Source organism: Chaetodon trifascialis, chromosome 12, assembly GCF_039877785.1.
Source record: "Chaetodon trifascialis isolate fChaTrf1 chromosome 12, fChaTrf1.hap1, whole genome shotgun sequence".
NCBI classification, from domain to species: Eukaryota; Metazoa; Chordata; class Actinopteri; order Chaetodontiformes; family Chaetodontidae; genus Chaetodon; species Chaetodon trifascialis.
The window spans coordinates 15691470-15714713 of NC_092067.1; the positions used below are offsets into that span (position 1 = coordinate 15691470).

Below are 23244 nucleotides of genomic sequence, written 5' to 3' on the forward strand. Positions count from 1 at the left end.
AACGGAGACAGACAGGGAGGGGTATGTGTGTGTGCCTTGGGGGAAAGAAGTAGAAGAAGGAGGAGGAGGAGGACGAGGAGGAGGAGGAGGAGGAGGGTAGCACTGGGCAGGCTCCATGACATTTCCCATTTCTCTTCATAAATCGTTAATTTAAGTGTGTACAGGGGAAAAAATATGAGCCAGACAGCATCTTTACCATGTTTCATTTCAAGATTTGTGACATGGAGGCAATAGGAAGGCCCATAAAGGGACTGGCAGAGGACAAATAGTGTGTGCTACATAGCACCAAAGTCTAATGAAGCAGATTTTAATTAGACCATTCTCAATGAGTAAGAGCTTGACCTACTTGAAGGGCAGGTGTGCTATAATCGTGGGCATGCTTGGTTTTCATCCACTAGGGTTACGCGATTATTCGGAGTTGGTTCATCGAGATAAGCAGTGGGTGGCATCAGTTCTCCAGCTGGAAAACCATTAAACCATTGCAGAACAAGAGAGTGCAACAAGATAACATGGTCAGGTGAACCTCAAACAGTGAAAGGAAAATGCAGAAACAGCCTCTTCTTCCTTTCCTTTCTTCTTGGAGAGGAGACAGCCGATCAGTCACATGAGTTAAATGTTCGCTCTGTCAAAACTTACTTGAAAACATGGTTCATCTCCCATTACTGAGATTCATGCTATCAGAATTGTGTGTGAGGTCCCAGTCTGAATGTCTCTCCACAGGCCTCCTCAGTATCAGATGAAGTGGGGCACAGTGTTCACTCCTACACTAAAGAAAAAACATCCCTCTCATTTCTACTCTCATCCAACAACACTAATCATAATCAGAGCCTTCCCAGTGCTCAAAGGGAGTCCGCTGTTGTCTGTGCTCAACTGAGGTAGTAGTATCTGGAGTTTTTACATTCTATACATACCTGAAAGAAACTGAGGCATTGTGATGAAGGGCTAACACAATGGCACTCAGACTACAGACAATGCTGCTCTTATGTTTGTTTTTCTGGTAGTATCTCTGATCAACAGTCGAGGCTTGTAAGGATAATTTATTAACTCCATGACAAAGTCTTGATTTACAATAAAAAGCACTGTCGTTGAGCTACAGATGGATTAATGCCTCTACAGTGAAACCGTAAAATGTCTCACGTGGGTTTTACATGGGGTCAATCACATCATAGTCCTCTACAAGTCATGGAAACAGCTGGTACAGTCCAAGCAAAGGACAGATGGATGATGGATCACCCAGCCCACTTGTCCATACTATGATCAATCATTTTAACACCGCGGACACAGCTCTGGGACCACCATGCTTCAAAGTCGCCGTGCGGCCAGATCAGAGGTGGACAGGAGTTTCGGCTGTCCCACATTCTCCGATTCCTCTCGACCTAAGAGCGTTCTCCAAGACTCCACTGCCAATTTTTGACTTCGATCTAAAAGTGGAATTATTTCCAGGGAAAACTGCAATGTGGTCTGGAGTCCTAGGTTGCCATGGAGATCTGGTTTAACAACAGATTTGGGCTGCCATTAGCACAGATCATTAAGCAGAGCTTCTGCTGGGGCCAGGTGAGGTCATGAGAACACCAGTAACCCCTGGACAACAGCCCGTTCAGTAACGTTAAATGGAGGATGTGGCACAAAGGCTGTCCATCCAATCCTTCCAAAGAGCCTAATCCCATAAGCAAACAAGGACCAGGGCAAATCCTGCAGCTTTGCACCATCTTTGAAAATCTTTGAAAAAAGGTGCATCCGTGTGAGTTCAGCATCAATCATATTCGCCTCATTTGATGCACTTAAAGGACTGGTCAATAGGGACTTCTTTGTTAACCATTAGCAACTACATGATATCCTGGTTTGTTATTTTCATGATTAATAAAGGAAGAAAAAGTTAATTAACCCCTTTGACACTAAAAAAACCTACTGCACAGCTCCAACAGAAATAGCCCAAATTTAAATCCAGCTATAACCACTTTTCTCAGGCTTTAGTAAGCTTGACCAAAGGGGTTTTCAAATAAAAAACAATGTTTAAGTGCCACCTTTAAAATAAGATGTAAATATGAAGAGGGAGCCCTCTACGTAAACTGCTCCTCTTTACAATAAGCACTATCCCCAGTTCCTTTGAGGCTGAGCACAAAGGAACTGAGGTCATTAGTTCAGCCTGTCGCAAACCCTCCTGAGCTAAGGATGGCAAGACATTCATCTGCAGGCACAATTACAAAAAAAAAAAAAAAGAGTGTGTTCAGAAAGGCAGAACACAACAGTGCAGCGCAAAGCAGGATAGAGAGAAAGGGGCCCCCAAGCCCAAGACTGAACAGAGGTCCCCAAAGACACCCACACAGTCTTCTCTGAGGCTCAGACGCTGTGACAGCATGGGTTGGTGTCTCCACAGACAGACGTCGATAGACGAGAAAAACACAACCATCAAAACTGGAAAAACATCAAAGTCACTGAAGAGAAGTTAGGGAATGAACAGCTTGTACCTTGTACGTCCTATGGGTGACAGAACAGCATAAAAAGAGCCACTTCAAGTGTTCATTTAGATCCCGGACAGAGGATGTTAAAGGTATGAAAACAAAACGGAAAAGCAGACTGAAGGAATGTGTCTGCCCATGCAGGTCACGCTGTAATTAGAAAAACCGGTGGCCTGCTGACCTCCCCAGCCACTATCACCCCTTTAAAGAGCATCTAAAAACACCCTGGCATGTTAACTGATAAACTGATTTTCCTCCTCTTTGATGTAAGAAAGTATTCACCCATGGATGGGGGTTGGGATAAGGGGGGGCTATGACTGGTGTGTTGCTGTGCTGTAGATGACATCACCCCCTGCTTCCACTGAGTCCTCATGTATTTGTTTGGCTTCTTGTCCGTTGCTGAGCGCACACTTCCAAGGTCACAGGCCCCATCAATGCCGAGCGCATGAGAGCCAAACTGGGGTAATGGAGAGTGGTCACCGGCTGCCATGGCAGACAGTGTTGCCTCCGGGAACCATGGAAGCATTTCTCCAAAATCATCATCAGAAACCACTGTGCAGGAAGAGCAGTGCCAGATTTCACCATTAGCCGGTGCATTTAGCTCTGCTACATGTGTTGTTGGATGAATATCCTCGAGCAAAGGACCACGGGGTGCAAAACCCCATTCAGATATATACATTTATCAACACTTTAATGAGCTATAACAGTGGAACAGCTACAGTAAAGTACTTCACTTCAGTCATAGTGTGCAGTGAGAGGTTGATCAGAAAACGTCTTCGATCGCCTTTCTTCTAAGAAGTCATGTGATGTGAAAGTTGCATGTGGCCAGGGCCTAATGTCTGTCGTAAAAATGTCCGCAAACGGAAAACAGCGGGACCGGCAGACCAGGTTCACTGCTTTCTCCGAGAGCCCTTATTTTGCTTTTCAGAAGGACAGACAGGGAGTGTCTAATGTGGATACACCTGAGGTTAGTGGGCGTACGTGTGTGCGTTTGGGTGTTTGTGAGAGTGTATGTGCACATGAATGTGTGTGTAAGTGAAAGATGTGGTTTGAGCTACGCCCTGCTAATCGTTGCCTGCTGGCTGCACGGTGCTTTGATAGCCATGTAGGTCTGTGCGCTCAATGGTCTCCTTTGTAGATCAGGTGCATTCTTTTCTCCGCCGTTTTAAATCCTACCTCAGCTGTCTGGACATGGAAATCTAGACAAACATGACCGAGAGCAAAAATAGCAAACACCGGCCAAAAAGCCATTTCACAAATGGCAGCGCAGTTTTCTTTAAATTAGGAGTTTTTAAGTGGAACTGATTGAAGGATCTGCTCGTCACAGATTATTTAGACTTAAAGCTCAACTGAAAAACTAAAAGCTTTCCTGAGCTTCGCGGCTCTATGATTTCTTTGTGTTTTCCAAAAGGAAAACCATGGGCTGATGGTGAAGGAGTCAGTGGTTCTGGTCTGAGCACTAGTTATTATGGTTAATCAAAGGATGTTAATAATGTATCTTGAGGTTGCTTGCCTCTCTCTCTGTCTCCGTCACTCTCCGTCTGTGTGTGTGTGTGTGTGTGTGTGTGCTGCATGTGTGTGGCATAACGTGAAGTCTGTCTTCCTGTGCTGCACAGGTCACATACTGTGTGTAATCTGTGGTCTAGACATCCTGCGGTTGGCTGTGTGCATTGTGTTTGTCTGTCCATCTTGGTTCAGCTCTCACAGCTTTCAAATTGTGCACAAACAATTGTATAAAAAGAGCAGTTTGTCCTTTTTAGTGAAGACGTTTCTGTCTGGTATCAAAACTGTTTCCTCCACTGTGTGTACCACTCGACAGTTTCACCCACAAAGTACAGTAATAGTACACCATGCATTCCTAATTCACCTGGAGCACACATTTATCCTCAGTATAAGAGCAGTTTTCCTAAAAGTTTTCCACCCACAGCGGATGAACACTCTGAGGGAGTTTTTCTCTAAGTTCCCTTACAAGCCGCAGGACAAGGAGGGAGCGTGTCTCAAAATGGCTGCGGTAGATATGGCTAGAAAGGAGGCTGCCACCCAGCTGTTCATGAAGAAGAACCAGGCGAAGAGGAGCAGTCTGACACTGGAACCTGTGGCCAGAATGAGCCGTGTTTGTTTATGTCTGAGGGGAGGGTCGGCCACCATGTGCATGTCAGTGAGAGAGTCCATTGTGATCACTTCTCCTCAGCGATAAACTGCACCTAACCAGCAAATAACACACCTCCGACTAGAAATAAAGGTTCTCAGAAAGGATCCTGTGTCACACATATTAGCAACATGAAGCACATCCCTTGCCGGTTAGTTGACCATTACTTTTTTCTGTAGCCAAAGTGGTTGGCAGGCATTAAAAAGACCAAAGGGTGAGAGAAGACTGCAGGGCTAAAGTAAGGCCTGTTGAGTGTTTTAGTGTGTAACTGATGCTGCTGTCCTCCAAAAACAGCCTGTGGTTCCCTCTGACTCACATCTGAACAGAGATGAAGCATTTCTATTTCTGACAACAAGAGACAGCTATACTATTCCTGGGCAATAAAGGTCTGTGGAATGAAGCTATGAAATATTTTCTTTTTCTTGAGACAAATTTTTTTTTATTTGTCCGGCAACCAATAAAAACAGCTTTTGTTCAGACAAACAACTGTCCATCAAACGCTCTTTTTTTCCTTTGAACGAATAACTGCCCAACCACCTGTGGTTATTGTTTATCAAGGGAAGTCTTCCCATAACAGGAAAAAATTCCTCAAGTTAAACCCCCGAGGGCAGTTGAAAGAGAATGAATACAGACAACAGGGAAGGAATCTCTGCAATGTCAGCTGCAATATCGAACTGTATCACCACAGACAGGGAATACACAACACAGACGACGGAAGACAGATTACAGAAATCAGTGAGGTAATTTCTGCACTGTCAGCTGCTGTCTTCAGCCTAATTAAACCATAATAAACAGTAACTAAACAGCAGGAACTACTGCTTTAAATTTATTATTAGATGAATTAACACCTCACTGACAGGCTCCACAAAAACTACGGAAGTATTTACTGCAGGGCTCCTGAGTCCACCTCTGAAGGAAATTTAGCACAAAAGGTTAGCCGACGACCTATCAAATTTCAAAAACCCATACGAAATCCTCCAAACAAAACAAAATCCTGCTTTGTAACCAATTTGCTGTTGTGTGACCCTTAGCAACAAATCACTGTTTCATGTCAAAACACCCGCGGAACTCACAGAAACTGCAGAGACAGCATGTACCAGTCACCACCACAGCTGAGGCAACAGAGTGCTTAATGGCCTCTCTCTCTCTCACACACACACACACACACACACACAGATGAACACACACATTTGTTCGTGTATGGGAACATCCCCATTATCTTTCACTTCATCTCCATCCTGAAATCTAAATGAGGCTGCTCCAGACCGTGAATTGCCTCTTTTAAAATGACTGTGCCGATTTCAAAATTCTGCTTGGCAGCAAACCGACAACACGTTATGTTCTCGTGTCTGCGTATCCTCAGCTGCCTCTCATTATTATTATTTTTTTTTTTTTTGGTCCGTGCAGAAAAACCACCCCCTGCTGTGGGAGACCTTGATGATGATAAGAGTACAGCGGTCACGTGTTTAAACTTCAGTTGCAAGCCGTGCCGCATTCGAAAATGACACAGGAACGTCACCTTTCAAGGGGGACTCTGCTGCAGATGCAGTTATCACAAAGGCCATTGTGCAAAATTAGTCATGTCATGGCTATCAGCATGTCATAAAAGGAAAATTAGATTAGATTCACTCCCAGGACATTAAGTTAAAGCAGGGCAAGGTTGACCCTCCTTTGCCGGCAGGGTTAGGGTTAGGATCAACAACAGGCCTGCTGCCTCCCGCCCCGCCAGGTGCATGAGTGGCTTCTGTCTCCGTACTGTCAAACAAATTAGGAAAAGCACTGCCAACTGGTGATGGTTGTGTTTGTGTGTGAGAGAGAGTTTGTGGGGGGGAATAAACAGCTGAAACTGTTATCATCCTCAAAGGGTGCACAGCAATGCAAACTAGTGTGATTAACACTGCATCACCCACAACAGACAGACAACTGTCTGGCAGCTGCCTCGAGCAGCCAAGCTCAACGGGTTGGAGGGCCTTCAGTTGCATTAAGCAACACACACACAGAGACACACACACACACACACACACACACACACACACACACACACACACACACACACACACACACATATAGTCATACTGGGCCATTAAAGCTGAGTCAAAAACGCTGTTTCACATCATGAAGAGACACTGTTTGAAAATGCTCCCAGGACAATAAGAAGCAGTATACTTTACTCAAGAAACTGAGTCAGCCAGCAGGCCGCTCTCACCAAAGAGAGAATTAAATCATGGTGGAAAAAATGCAAACTTGTCCTCACGCGTTTCAAGTCCACTAAAGGGAGCCGGCATGGCTTAATGCTTATCTTCACTTCACTTGCACCAATAAAATGTCAACACAGAGAAACAGCCGAAAACTAAATCAAATTTAGCCCATATTCACTTCAGGACGCAGTTGTTGACATGTGACTTAATCATCTGCACCATGAACTGTCACAACCCTATCTGCCTGAGTGGCCTGTCTGCATGTGACCTCACATAAATAAATAAAGAGAGCAGGAAAAAAGGTGGCTGAGAGGTGACGTGTGCGACTTCGGTTTGATCTCCTGAAGCTAGTCAAACAAAGTCGCGTCCAAGGGATCACAAGTGTGTGTGTGTGTGTGTGTGTGTGTGTGTGTGTGTGTGTGTGTGTGTGTGTGTGTGTGTGTGTGTGTGTGTGTGTCAGAGAGGAATCACAGCGACGCATGGAGCATCTTCTGTCTGTAAGTGCGACAGGCTGTGGCTTCAGAAAACTGTTGTTTGCATCAAGAGGAAAACAGGATGAAACCGGTTCCTTCATGACAAGACGCTGCACCAAAACAATTTTACCAACTTGAAACAAGCAATTTGTTTTTCAGTGAACTACAAAGCAGACACTGCTGTGACTTCGTAGGAAGTCATAGGTGAAACTTGCAGTAAAATCTGAGGGTCCTCAAAGAGAACACCAATTAAAACACTGTTTGATTCTTTACAATATAATCATCTTCTTGTGCCTCGGGGTCCCAAATCTATTAGCTCCAGTGGGGCCTGCTTGCCGTGTAACCTCTCTCAGAAAAGGTTGACATCAAAGGCAACAAGCCACAGCAAACTAGCGTCCCACTTCCAGATTGGCAGACCATAAAAAAAAGAGTACTTAAAAGGGATTAAAAGGGCCAATTCCAAACAGATTCCTAACAGACTGAGTCTTGAAGAGGCAAGCGAGGAGGAGGAGGAGGAGGAGGAAGGATCTAGGAGGAGCACATGATGGAAAGACTAAATTAGCAAACTGTGTGTTTTTGTGGTCTTGGCAATGGGGAGATCCCAAAGGAGAGCTAATGACTGTAGTGGTATCTGGCATAGGGGCCAAGTTTCCTTGACTGCTTTAAAGTTGCCTCCAGTCCATAGCCACCATGTCATGAGCAACATATGCTGAGCTATCTTGCAATTATACAATTATCAAGGTCTTTCCTCCCACTGATTTCCATTATATGTTGCTGAGCAGATTTAACTGGAACTTTGTCCTTCTGAAGGACGGACAGTCGACGCAGTCTGACTTGTAATGGAGGACTGTGAGACACAATGAGGTTGACTAATAAACACGGTTTTCATTCATCAGCAAAAAAACAGTCTGCCAAGAACAAAATTATTAACCTCACCAAACAAGCTTGTCGGCAAAAGATAAACACCATTGCCAGCTCTCAGGTATAAAACAGGGACACATTACCCCAAAGCAGACAGAAATCTCAACACTGATGCTGAATCACCTAAATCGAACAAATCCTCGGCCATAATCTAATTTGAAAATAGCAGAAAGATAGAAACGCATCTAATAAAGTAGATGACAAAACTCCAGAGTACCAGACATTTAATTTCAAAATAACTTTGCTTCCCAAAACCATGTGGAGGAAAAAAATTCAATCTTTATTCAAGCCTCGCACAAAGTGTAGTGAATATTTTATGTGCAATATGGTACTATCTTGTCTCAGGGACCATTAACTCTACTGCAGTGTACCCAATTTGATTAACACAGCTTTCCTCATCAGGGCGTCTGTGTTACAAACCTCATTTCAGATCCCAGGAAGGACCTGAATTTACAAATACTCTTCAAGGACAACAGACTAGTAAACACAGAGGGACGCGAGATGCAATTTAACACTTTCATCGAAAGTTACTATTTGTGTTGACATATGGGAACATGTTTGATGAAAAAAGATCAAAGGAAATGATCTGCTGTGGCTGATCTAAATCATAATCAAGCTAACTTTTGGAACTACTCTTGTTAATTACAGGCTATTAAAGGGGATCTGCCAACAGTCTCATTAGGATTTCTGCACATTTCGGCGAGTCTGTCCTTCAAAAACCTCTGAAAGTCTGAAAATGAAAAGATACGAAGAAAAGATCTGCGACCCATGCACCAACACCAGCTGGACAAAGTGACCACTGCTGGCTGTTGTATCTCTGTGACCTCTCATCTGTCTTAAGAGCCCTAAAAAACCGAGAGGAGAGGCCAGATTTTATTGTCCCAGCATGAGAAAGGGAGACAGAGCTACTTTGGCTTGATGAATGGGGTCCAACTGGGAGAGTAAGGCTGGGATAAAGGAGTTGTATCCCGCCATAAAACTCTGCTGCTCCCAGCCTTTACATACACAGAACCTCCTGTGTTAAGGTGTGTGTGGGAGGGTGCGTGTATGTCTGGGTAACTGTGTTATCACAGTGATTCATACTTGCGAGACAGGTGGCAGCAACTAGATAGAAAACAATACAGCAGAGGAGAGGTGACCGCTGTCTAAAAGCAGGTCAGACTCTTTCCCCTTTAATTTCAGCACTGACTGTTGAATGAAAACAATCAGATCAGACGAAGGCAGACAGAGCAGAGCTATGAGACATGTGTCTTCTGTGTACAGTGACTGAACCAAACTACCTGTTAAAACCAGTCCTGAGGTGGTAAATCAAGCCCAGGCTGGTAGATGCAGTATAAGCAAAAAGACGGATCGGGGGGGGGGCTGTATGAACAAGAGACGAGTCAACAATGTATTGCTGAGTGTGACTCATGTTTAGTCATGTTGGAAAATAATACAGATTTCCAAAGGCAAAGAAAACATCTGCTATGACACAATGGCCGGGTTGTCTGTACAGTCAAAATTAAACCAAAGAAAGATGGACAATTATAGACGTAGCAGCGGTTTTAGGAATTCTGGATGACTTTTGAGATGCGCCCGGCTGGTGCTGGGCTGCAGAGCTGGCACACAGTGTGTGAGCCTATGCAGTTTTAATTTGCTCCACACCGTTCCTACATAGACTGTTAGGGGCCCTGCCGTTACACCAAGGGCCTTACTTGGAGCGTTGCATTCTGGGCCCACTGTTGCTACTAACTGCGGTGTAAAGCCACACGTTAAACAAAATGGCCAGTAACTTTTTCACATATGCAATGTGCCAGATGCTTTAGTAAACCTCTCTTTGAGTTATGGTGACGGCGCTTACAATCATATGTAAACAAAGCACCGGAGGAATTTCTTTCGAAGCTCCACGCCACCGTTTAGTCACGCTACCTGCATATACACTACGCACTCCACTGGCTTCAGTTATATAGCGACACTTATTTGTTTTGTTTAAGTGAATAACTACCTTGACCTGTGATATTTTAATTTGTTCTCTGTGTGCAAACATCTCTTGCGGCACTTACTGTAGGTATTTACATAGGTGTCAGTCACGAAGAACCACACAGTGCTCTTCAAAGCAAACATTTCCAGACAGAGGTGGGAAGGCTAAATTATTGGCCATATATATATTCAGGCTATTACTGCAAATGATGACTTAGATGACAGCGTGTTTGCAAAGTGTGCACTTTGGATTTATTATGTCTTTTGTCCTTTCATCTCCACTTTCTTTTTTAACTCACTTCAGCCTTCACAACCCCCAAACCTTTACTAACGTGAGCGTCTAAGACAGACACTTCAGAAAGTTTCCATAGTCAGAAATGCATTTATAAACACAAGTGTCTCTAGATCTACCTCTGAAACAGAGGGTCTGAGGCTTTGGGGTATTTGTTCTCTGAAACCTAGCTTCTTGTTTTCCTCCCTGATCGTCCACATACCTGAGTCCTTCTTGCTCCCCTTGCCCCCATCTCTGTTCTTCTTCAGCACTGCCTTAAACATGGCAAGACTCTTGGAATCCTCTCTGTAGGGACTCTGGGGGGAAAATAAACCAAAAGAAATTCAGTCACTCACAGCCACAAGACAACAGAAATGCATCTATTAACCCTCCTGCAAATCCATGAAAATCATCCAGGAACACAAAAGATTTCTTTTTATTCATGGAACAAAACAGAACAGAACTTGCATATCAAAGTCTTTTTTAACCTAGAAAATAACCAAACACAAAATGCGTCCTCTGAAACCCAACATAGTAAAAAAAGTGAATATCCGCATTTCATAGTGCTTAGCTGGCACCGGCCTGGTAGTTTTTCCCACAGTACTCCCAATCCTGCAGGTCATCAGTGGGGGCCGCATGGAAAGAATGCTCCAATATTTAAACAGAAAAGGACAAGTTCTGCTATCTTGTTATGCAGGAAAACACTCTGTCGAATGCCCTGAATTCCACATGTAATTGATGCTATGCGGCTGAACTTGGGTGTTTGCGACTGCTCTCCATGGTTGTTCCCGAGCTGGTGTGCATTTTGAATCCTCAGAGTTAAACGGTATAACATGAACTCCAGGTCCAGCCTGGGGTTGCCTTGATGTGCTTGTTTACTTTGGAGTTATTTAAGTCTTATGTAGTTGGACAATGGTAAAAAACACAGTTAACTAAACACAGCGGCAGCTACAACAGATAATTGTGTGGGATATTTGGTTTCTAACCCTCTAAATATATTTTATGCTGCTACAGGGTACCCTACTGTATTAATAGCAGCAGAGCAAATCTTTCCAATGAAGAGAACAGAATAGCTTCAACCAAATAAGGGTATGCCTTCTGCAAACAAAACATACAGTTCCTGCACTGAGTTCTCAAACCCAGAAGCCAGGCTTTAAATATCTAGGTCCTCTTACTGCTGCTGTGAGAGAGGCTATCGATCTGCCCTTTTCATCCTTGATGGTGTCAGATGAAACACAGTGAAGCAGCGCCTCCACTGAATCAGTTATGGGAGATGGAGGTGTAGGGGGCAATTCCCTGATGAGCCTCTGCACATCTCAACTCAGCCTTGACCGGTCAAAAAGTGTACTTTTCATGGTGATTTACTCACTCGCCAAATGCCAAATCAAGATTATGAATGCAGTTTCAAGGTAGCATGTGATGACTGCATTTGGGTTTCACTCGAAAGAACCCAGGGAAAACACACACACAAAGCAAGGCCATCGCATTATCCCAGCCTACTATGTTTTTTTGCCCCATACCTTCTGCAACTGATGAATTCAGTTATTTTAAAGTTGCCAAACACTCATTTAGTATTCCCCTTACGTCCACCTCGAGAAGCTACACAATATAATGCAAGGTCTAGGAAAAAAGAAAAAACAAATAGCAAACTTAGGCATTCAGAGCATCAGATCAGAAAGGTCACGAGCTTTCAGTGTAAACGTGACCCTGACTTCTTCTTCCAGCAGCCATTTGTCACTCAAATAAAAACCATCCAAAAAGTCAAGTGCCTTGCCAAGTAACGCCTGAACTTGGCATGTAAGGCTTGTATAAGGAAGAAGATGCTAAGGGTCCGCTCAGCTGATTTAAACTGAACACTGAAATGTGAGTTCGAGTCAAAACAAACTGATAGTCAGTTCACAAATGTCCCATCCGTGGATTTCTCCAAGTCACGTGCAATGCTTCTTCTGCAACTTGCTACTTCTGTTAACTTGCGGCTGTGACTACAGTGACCTGAAGGCTGTCCAGCAATTTGTGTGGCCGAACTGCTCGAGATTCATCCTTTTCTATGAGTCACCATTTCCTCTAACCCTTGTTCTTGCCAAGGATGAAATTTCCCACTGACTGACCCAGTTTGTCTCTTCACCATATAAGCTAGGTGAAAAGTGTCTTATAACAAGCCTTTAAACTTCAACGCTACCTTCCCTTAGGCATGTCCACATTATGATAACAAAACACAAAAGGCAACTAATGTCTCTTATACTCGTAGTAACCAGCTCAACATCAAAAGGCCAACAAGGGCCAGTGGTAGCCGTTACTCTAAATCAAACTTAGCATGTTCTCAGACTGCTGCCAAAAAAATCACAGTATTACTACAACTCTGAAGTGGTCGTCTAATGACGCTCGCAAGTCACAGTGAGGTGAGAAATGACTTGAAATTCCTCAAATCAAAAAGCAAACAGAATTCTACCAACTAGAAGTAATACAAACAATGACATCACAAACAGATCTGAGGACTGTGTCTGGCAGTATCTGTATAGAGTAGTCTCGTTCAGTAGAGTATGGTGAAGTACATTAGCCTAGTCCATGAAACTGCTGACTGCCGTGTGGGAGCTGGCTGCGCATCCCCGCAGTCACAATAAACATCACCCAGGTTAACCCAGAGGAAATGAGAAACGCCCTCTTGAATCTCCAAAAGCCAACATGACGAATTCCTTCCATCGCCCCCTCCCCGTCCCAGCCACCTGACCGGACACACACAGTCAGTGCCTACTGAGAGAGCCACCTCTTCAGCCATCATCCACCGTCATCACTTTTTTATCCACTGGTATGCCCCCATTAGCCATTTTTATTCAGGGTGGAGGAATTAAGCCCTGAACACTATTTGAATGAAAGCCAAATGCATCAGCAAAGGCATTGATTTAACATTCTCATAGTGATCATAACATATATTGCAAACAAACCAAAAGTGTCTTGGTTCCTGTGAGCCACAATGTAGATCCAGTGCTACATACTATGACTATATGTTTTTCCAAACATAACACATAACTGTAACACTGGATTGCAGTGGGCACAGGGGGGAGGGGTTATGGATAAAGATAATGTTATTATTATACTGACTCCAACAATGTCTGATAGAGGTGCAACAACATTTTTATGAGATGTGACCTGAGCACAAGGAAGAAGGTACAGTTAGTAATATGTTTACTCAAATCAGTCATCAAATATGATGGGATTTTGTCAGAATGGATCTGTGTATGAGTTAGGAAGTTTCTAAACTCCCAAGTCCCCTGAAATACTCACTGTGTGATTTGTAGCTTTGTCTCTCCAAAAACATAGTTAACACATAGTGGGTAGCATTCAAACCATATAAAAATACAACTGATTAAGGGCAATAAGCCTCTGTAGGAGCTAACACTGTCCCCATAAGAAAGCAAGCTGGTGTTTGTTTATGATGCAACACAGTCAGTATGATGCTGCTGACATTTTACACATATCAATTGTAGCTATACCATGAAATGACAGATTGCATGATTGTGGGTATCAGTTACATCGGCCTATAGGGTAGAAATCCTCAACAAAATGTAACATGATGCACTGATGCACTGTAGAGACGAGTCGTCTGTATTCATGAATACATTATTTGAAACAGGCATGAGAAGAATATGTGTTGATGTTGTCTGGGCTTTAGGCTGTTTTTAATGGATCTTACAACAGCAAAGGCACCACAATCAACATCAAATGCAGCCGCACTCAAGCTGTGACGGGGACAGGGACATAAAGGTAACCTTGGTAAGAAAGTCTCCTCAGACAGGAGACGAATGGACTGCATGGTATGCATTGCAGCGAGACAGGCATCAAGATTCCTGAAGCCCTCAAAGTCAGGTCCATCCCAGCGCTCTTAAGCTGTGTTTGGATATCAGCCTCAAAGCGTGGCCCCTTAAAAGGGGCCTCTCAATATTAAAACAGCAGTGAAATCCCACAGTGGCTCGAGGGTCTTTGTGGACACACACACTGGCTGAATAAACAAAATACACTCGATATTCACGCTTGCTCTGTGCAAGACACCCCAAGAGCAAGCAGAAGCCCCGGAACAGAAGAGTATTGTGCTGATGGCACTGCCTCTTCGTTTACGTCAAGAGACCAACGGCCTGGTCATCAAAAGTCCTTAACGGTCTTCGAAACGCTCCGGACACCGTAGACCTTTTCAGTGTATCTGGGCAATAACATGAAGCATTAAGGATGCTTCCCCACTGCTGGCATTTCCAACCAGGCATATGTCAGCTCTGCGGCCTTCAACGTGGGCTGTCCGTTACCTTGGAACAGCTCGAGGCAACAATAAACAGGGCTCCAGTCTACGGTACAATGCAGAGACGGTTTCCTTTCAAAGGAGAGAAATTGGAAACCAGGGTGGTTAAGGGTTCCTCAGGTTATCAACATGTATGTTTTTCCAGGTCATTCCTGACTTGATAGAGGTCAAATTTATACAAGGTGTGAGGAAGAAAAGATCCTCACCTGCACAATGCTGATGTGACATGTGGTTAATGGGGCCATCCAGCTATACCACAGTCATCTGAGAGGAACGCTATATATAGAACGGAAACAGGATTGTTTGACCCAATTGCCTCTGGCAGGGAAGCATTTCACATACATTGGCAGTTGGTGAGTTAGAACATGCTTTGTCCTGTGTCAGGTAGCACACAATAGAGATAGCACCCTTAAGCTCAGATCAACTTCACCGCTCTTCCAGGATTGCAGCAAACTGCTATTTTCCACCCTACGCATTCATCTCCTGCCTGTCAAAACACCCTGCCAGCTCTGTTCATCAACTGAATCTCCATGAATGATCTCTCTCAGATTTCCACACCGCTGCCACAGCAGCAACATGGAAACTCTCACCACGGGCTGACCTTCAGATCGGTTTATTAAAAACCGCCTAGACGAGATCAGGTATTTTGAACTCATCCTGTGAACTCCATAATTATCTATTCTTTTGTTGTCCACTCGCTGAGAGCAGGAAACAGGCTCAGCCTAGATGGTGAGCTCAAGTGGTCCATAAACAATGGGAAGTCAGCTAACAAACCTTGAAGGAGGAAGTGTAGGGAGTAGGTATGGAGGACAACGCAGTCTCAGTGTCAGCCATTGTAAACAAAGGTTGTTATTCACACTAACATGAGTGGAAGGGAAATAACAAAAGAACAGACATTTTTATGTAACTAGCCTACCGCTTTGACTCAAGTGTTTCCTGCACAGCCCTCCACCTTAGAGCCCTCGAGAAGCAGGCCTACACCTTAGAATGAGCAAAAAAAGGAAATATCTTGGAGCACTAATGATTAACCCTGAAGAGTAAAAGTAATGTTTAGCTTGTTAATACAATACTACAACCAGCTTGTGTCATTTGACAAGTATGCAACCCAGCGAGGGATCATACAGGCATGTATTACTTTTGTGACAAAATGACTTTAATCCAGAAGTTTAAGCTTTAAAACACTTTCAGCTTAAACACAAAACCTCTGGGTATGATGTTGTTATTGCGCTATCAATTTGCAAAAAATCTCCAAATCAGCATATTGTGTATGCTGGTAGCCAAGACTGCATAAGAATATGCATTTCACACTGTATTTTAGAAGTCAAATAAAGCAGTCAGTACAGTGTTCAGAACCATTGTTTTATTTTTTAAAGAAATCCTTGAATGACAATTAGCAGTATTTGTAAGTAACAGAAGACGTCTGGCAAACGGCACCTTGATGCTTGAGTTTTAAAGGTAATATGAGACAGATAGCTGGTCTCCGAGGGGCCGATAATTGGAGTCAAACTGTCAAAAATCTTGAAAGCACATGCCACACACTAACCACCTCAACAAAGAGGAACACCTCTTTGTTGAGGCAGTTGAACACTAACTTTAATATGTAAACCAAGCAGCACTCTCTGGCTGCCATTTGCATGAAAAGCCTGGACAGTCTGAATGAATGCACAGGTTGCAGCAGCCTCAAGGTTTGTGCTTGACCAATAAACAACATTCAGCACTGCAAACTCCATCCAGAGCCACCAGCGCCTAAAGGAAGTGCGACCTTGGGAGCAGGAACTAAAGCTCAAGAACCAAATGTGGAACATGGTCCCTGCAGTTGAAATGCAGGTTGAGTTCCAGAAAAGGTTATTAGGTTCCTAAAATGGCATTGGAAAGGTTCTGGCTTTAATGGTTTGTGTGAAATAGACTGCGAGAGAGGGAAACTATCAGTGGCATTGTGTTCTGGGTAGAACAAAACTCTGCTATGGGCAAAACATGTGGTCGTATTCATAACACATGACCATGTATCTGAGAGAATATAAGAAAATTCAGGGGAGAATTCTTCAAAGCTAAATGGTGAGAACATGCTGATGCTCACTTTAAGACATCTGTAATTATTTACTTGTACCTAACGGGAAATGATATTGTCCCACCACAGACACGGGCAGATTCAAAGCTGTAGCTTGAGGCAAAGCCAGCGAGTTCCTTAATAAGGAGAACAAGCCACACGGCTCAACGTGAAATTAAAAAGGATAACATGTCTGATCTACTCATTAGACTGCCATGGGAAATGCACCGTCATTTTGGAAAGACTGATTTGTCCTATGAGGCCACTTGTCCTTGATCTTTTCTAATATGACTGATGAATAAATCAAGACACATACCTACATGCTGGCTGAGAAGTGATGCCGACAAAACTTGTGTCTTTTTATAACCCAGCAGTGTTGCTCCAGAAGCGCAGAGGCATGTTTTACAGGGAAATCATTCTGTTAATTACAGCCTGAGCTCTGGAAACTGAATAAACCCGAAACTATAATGTAGGAGGAAGACAGAGACATTGCACAAAACTAGGCTAAGCATAAGCGAACAAATAACCTACATTCATTTAGCCTGACAGGTCAGAGTGCAACCTGGATTTACAGATGAGTTAACATGTGCAGTGGGTCTGTCTTCTTAGCTTTCACAAACCAGTTTCTCCACTCTGAACTTTTCCTTTTCTCTAAAATTTGTTAGAAGTCCTTCCAAAACAATTACAAACCCCTCACATCCCACCAGCGACGGATCTAAATGCATGCTGAGTAGCAACAATCATCTCATCAGAGTTACAGTCGTTAACTCCTGCTATCGCTGCTGATTTAACTTCATCACTCTATTACACTGATTTGCCGTAGCAATCAAGTGTTAATGAACATCTGGGGTAAAAAATAAATAAAAGCTGAACCATTGTTGCTTACGCTCACTTTCCCTCCCAGGAGGCCTGGTATTTGATTAAGGGTAAAACATTAACAAGTAGTGTTTAAAGTCTACAGGAAGTTCCTGCAAAGAGATTCTCCTCATGCTAAGGTTTGTCGGTCAGAGGGTCACACGTGAATCAGCATCTTATCAAGACGAAAGAGATTATTATAGGATTACAGGATTCCACAATATAGCAGGCTAGAGTCCACTGACTTTTATGCCTGGTGAGCCAGTGCACATTCATCAGGGAGGAGGCGAGAACAACTAGCCTTGAATACAGACACCTCATACAGGTGCAGTTATCAAATAGGACAAGCCTCTATTTTGAATTTTATGTGCACCGGCCTTTATAGAGCCATATCCGGCTCAGAGTGAAACTAGCAAATCAAAATAAGGTTTGTTTCACGAATCCATTGCCATGACAGGGTGACATGGAGATGGGTCCAACAGTCTTACACCCAGTGTCCACCCAGTATGGAGACGTCACTAACCAGACTTGTTGTTTGTCTTATGATGGCATTATGGTGACTAATAAATGCATTGATTTGGTCTGACAGCACCAGTTTGCTTACAGATGGGGGAAAAAAACAAACACTATGATTCTTGACACTATTTATGAAATGGAAAGACGAATGGAGACCTTACACTCTCCTTTACTCAGTCCATTTACTGTCGCTCTGTGAGAGCCCAGAGCTTTGAGAGGACTTCCCCAGCTAAGGCCCATGTTCAGTGTCCATTATATTGAATCTTTAATTTGCTGTCCTAAGTCTGTTGTTTGTTCTTCTGTGTGAAACTTTCATGCTGCTGTCTTGGCCAAAACTCTTTTCAGAAAGAGATTAACTGAATCTCACTGGGAATAAACAAATAAGAAATGAAAATGAGTATACAGGAGATATAATACAGTCTCTGTAGTAAATCGGCTTATGAAATCTATCCGGGTAGTTTGTTTGTGTGTGTTTGCTGTGAAGGAAAAGAGCTGCACTTGTTGTCAAAGCTACAATAATCATGAAGCGGTGAAAAGAACAGTAATTCTGCTTTTCGTTTTATTTGTGTAAGCACCTTGCCACAAATACTTCATTTCACACATTTTGTATGTCTGAGGCGCTCTGCATCCACATCGCTGTCTGTCTCTGGGGCTTTCAGAAAGGCTTAACAAAAATGTAAATCAGTAACAGCTGTTACTTGGAAGCAATTCCACACACACACGTGCTGTATACATATATGCAGGCAAGCATGCTTACATACGCACGTGCAGAGACCATGAAAACACACGCCTGCTCGCTCGCTCACCTGGACTTTCAACTCATGGTACAGAAAATACCCTAGTTTTGATGCGATAAGCTAACTATTGGTATATAATTCAGCAGAAAGCGTCATACTAGCACAAAGCTAACGCCGTCACTGAAACACAAAGATAACTCAATATGCAATGCTGTCATTCTGCAACGTTTTTATAGATGACCTGAGGGAAAAAGTGGCAATTAAACGGTGAGGCAAGCGTTTCGATACAGAAGCTGTCACGAGTCTTTAAGAAACATGAGCTAATTTAATTACATGATGCCACTTTGCCAGTAGGCTTGTCTATGATCCTTCATCGCAACACAGAATGAAACATGATTCCTTTGCCTGATGGTAAATATCTTGGCATTTCAGAATTGAGGGGCTTTGGGGAGTTTGTGAGGGGGGGGCAAAAGCATGACATGAAACACAAAACAGTGCATAACAACCTCTGGTCTGTTCAAGTCGCAGGAGCTCTGGGGCTAACTGCTTCTGCAATTACACCTTTATCTCGCAACATGCCCTGAAACTGCCTCAACGACTGTGACAGGAAAAAATGCCTCGGCCACACTGTATAAATCACGTACACATAAATAACACAGGACATTTCTTCCTTGACAGTTCCCATGATAAGCAGATAGATAATAGTACCTTATCTACTGTCACAGAAACCAAGACCAACCAGGGTTTTGAAAGACAGCTTTCGCAACAGCCCAACTAAACCAAACCACACAGTAAAATGCACCATTTCAAACTTAGCATATAAGTTAGGTGTGAGAGCCCCTGTAAGCATGTGAAAGGACATTACATTAGGGCTTAAATTTGTGGTCAGGTTTGGTTAGTGGTTTCCAGTGTCCTGGAATTCAACATCCACAGAATCCCACCACACAACACTCAGGATTCATTCAATAACAATTGTGGTTAAACAGCATGCGGACAGTGCTGAGCCCAACTAATCTCTAAAAATCTCACTCCTCTATTGAATCCATGCGCCTCTGCAATGAGCAACCCCTTTCAAACATACAAAATCATCATCAACGAGGGCGATTCGGTATGCTGTCTGTCAGGTCACAGGCTCCAGTAACTTTCCCTCCTCAGCCATAACAATGCAACTCTGATGCCAGCATCTGTTAGTGGCCAACTGGCCGGGGACCATGGGAACCAGGCTCTGCAGAGGCTGGGAGGCAAACTCTTGTGGCACTTTGAATGAGATGAGGGCTCTGTAGTGCAAACATCTCATAACCCTGCAGTTGGGAGACAATTGGGGTAGCTCAAGCCTCTGCAAAAGGCATGCAAATCCACCGTAATGGTTCCATAACAGGCGTAAAATTGCCTGAAATTATGTTGGAAAGTTAATATGAACTATCTCCAGGTTAACTGGCAGTCAGCTTGATTGTCAGCAACAAAGCCTGTTCCACCTGTTGAGTCAAAATGGAAAAATCAACACTGTATATACAGTGGAATTACCCTTGGAGCTAGATTGAGACAAGCAGCACAGGAAACAGCAAATGTTATGGCAGGTTCTGCCAAGGTAGAACCAAGAGTTTAGGAGGTTAAGACGACTTCAGAAGACCCGTTCAGAGGACGCCTCGAATCGAAGAGTTCATGTGCTCACGCTGATCAAAGCTGCATCCTGACATGAACAAGCAACTTCTCAGAGGGCGAGCACGGAGCTTTGATTTTCAAAGCACCTGGCTGGTTTAGAAGGGGATTCCTCCATTGAAAAAAATGCTGAAAACAGCAAAAGACACACACAGCCAGTGGTCAAACTTCACTGACTCAATCTATGTGGGCGCGCAAGATTACAGTCCTTTAGCCTTAAGCCTACTACTATATCTGGGCTGGGTTCTGGTTTGAAAACCACCGCATCCAATCACAAAATACAGGCTAACATTAGCATCAAACAAGACCACACAGTTTTAAGAAAAGTAATGAGGCTTTTTGTAAAACATCTGCACCCTGGTGAGCAGGATGTTCCTCCACAATAAGTCTTACCTACCTTCAAAAGTTCTTGGATGTCTGTTTATCTGCATAAAAGCAAACACATGCACTAACGAGCAATGTAGGCTGTTCTGCCTGAGTGACACGCTGTAAACCGGCAACTCTTCAAAGGCAGCGACTATTCGTTATTATCATTCATCTGCTGATTACTTTAAGACTATTTTTAATCAAGCGTTCAGCCCAAAAAATAGTCAAAACAAACGTCTGTCACAGCGTCCCAGAGCAGAGCGTGTTCTGTCCGACCACCAGTCTAAAACCCAAAGACAGGACATTTGCAATCTAGGGGTGCAACTCACAATTAGTCTGATTGTTGATTATTATCTCAATTAATCGAGGAGCTGTTTGGTCCATAAAATGTCAGACAGTGGTCAGTGTTTCTCAAAGCCCAGGGTGACAACCTCAAATTACTTGTGTTGACCACAAACCACAAATATTCAATTTACTGTCACAGAGGAGTAAAGAATGAGAGAATTTTGACTTTTATTAATTTATTTTTACAAAAATGACTCAAACCAGCTCAAAATAGTTGGCGATTAATTGATTAAACGCTGCAGCTATACTGCAATCATAGAAAATTAGCAAATGCTCTCATTTGAGGATCTGAAACCAGAGAATTTTGCACAATTTAACTGCTAATTAATAAACCATAAATATGTATGGGCTATTATTGCTAACTGAATATCTTTGGGGTAGCTGGTTAGACAAAATTTATAATTTTAAGATAATAAGTTTTATTTCAAGGAAAAAACTTTATAGACTTCAGTGCTACTCCACTAAATCTGTTATTTGTTACCAGCAAAATCTAATCGATTAATTGACTAGCCTAACTGAGCGATGAACTCTTCCATAGTGCCCCAAAACAAATGAACAAAAAGTGAAAGGGTGAATTTTTAGGATTTTCAGTGGATAACAACCAGTTTCAGTGTGACTTGTGTCCCATTAGCTCCAAAGCAAACGGAGACGTTACCTGGAGGAGCGCTACGATCAAACCGGCTAACCGAGCTTCATGTCCGGCTAAGCTAGCTGGACTTACGGCCACACTCACCGCGGCGGCCCAGAAAACACCTCGGCCACAGGGGATGAAGAACAGAGAAGAAGTCGCAAATAACACACACCGCTGTCACTCCCGCTGCTTTGACGGCCGGCTCAATGGGCATGTCCCGACATTCCTCCCCTCAAACTGCCCCACAAACTCACGAGCAACTTCTCCCGACTTTTCCGTACCGGTGAACCGACACCTCGGGGCCGACACAGCCCACTTTGAGAGCATTTTCGAAGGCTTACCTGATAAATGTCATGGATGTGAACGTACCAAAAAACTAAAAGTTTTCCAGGTCTTCCAGCGTATCTCCACTCGAACTCAGTCCCCACTTGATCCACCAACGTAGGTCGGCTCCGGGACGCTGGGCTCCTCCTCCTCCTCCCCGCATGAGGTCATCTGTGAAGGGAGGCACATCAACAGAGGGCAGGGAACCAAGACAAACTACCCCTCCTTCCTCCTCCTCCTCCTCCTCTTCCTCATTTCTCTGTGCATGCCTCATGGACGTGACAGGACGCAAGAGATGCAAGATACATGTGTTAGGACAACTGTAAGCTGCAGGCTGTAATTTAAAGGGTTGATCAGGGATCTGGTCTCTAAAACTGTATAACTGCTTTGATCATCCATGTTTTATTTATTGAAGCAGCTGTTCAATTATGATTTCTGCAGGTTTCATTGAAATAGAGCAGCTCTTTCAGGGAATTTCTTGCCAATAAACTAAACAACTGACTAAAGTCTAACTAAAATACCTGCCACAGAGCTTCTTTTTCTCCATTTTCCCTGTAATAAGTGCCAGATTAGATTAGAAACTGCCTAAGAAATTATTTTGAAATTAAAAGCTCATCAAATGAAAGCGTGTAACGCTGCTGTAAGTGAAAACGAGCCATGAGAGGCAGTTGAAAGCTGGTGGTTGGAGCATGTGCGGGTTACTTTGTCGTTTGTGATTAATTTATGTGCCAAATTAAAAGTCTAAATGTTGTTTCAAAGCCCTCACCAGACTGCCAGGAGTACATTTCCTGCTGAATATCACTGAATCCTTTATTTTATCTAATTATGTATTTTTGTTGTTGACCCAGAAGTAGTCAAATTTAAATATACTGAGCCAGAAAATACTGTAATCAGCCTAAAAGGTGTCCCAACTTTCCTTTAACAGGCCACCATTAAGCATACACCATCTGTTCATTATAATATTAAATATTTTACACTGAGGTTGAAAATTATCTGAATACAGGGATAAAATAACAAGGTACATTTACACAATTATTGTACTGATC

At 43.3% G+C, this 23244-nt stretch overlaps 1 protein-coding gene across 1 annotated transcript in view; it reads right to left on the reverse strand.

Annotated features, from left to right (window-relative positions):
• The window catches only part of tanc1b (tetratricopeptide repeat, ankyrin repeat and coiled-coil containing 1b), a 97348-nt gene extending 74975 nt beyond the window's left edge, over window positions 1–22373 (reverse strand). The window contains exons 1-2 of the mRNA XM_070975614.1: window positions 22216–22373; window positions 10654–10747 (exon numbers count right to left, since the gene is read on the reverse strand). Of these exons, the coding sequence (XP_070831715.1) occupies window positions 10654–10714 (61 nt within the window). The 5' untranslated portion in view covers window positions 10715–10747; window positions 22216–22373. The remainder of the gene's footprint in view (window positions 1–10653; window positions 10748–22215) is intronic.
• Between the last annotated feature and the right edge of the window lie 871 nt (window positions 22374–23244).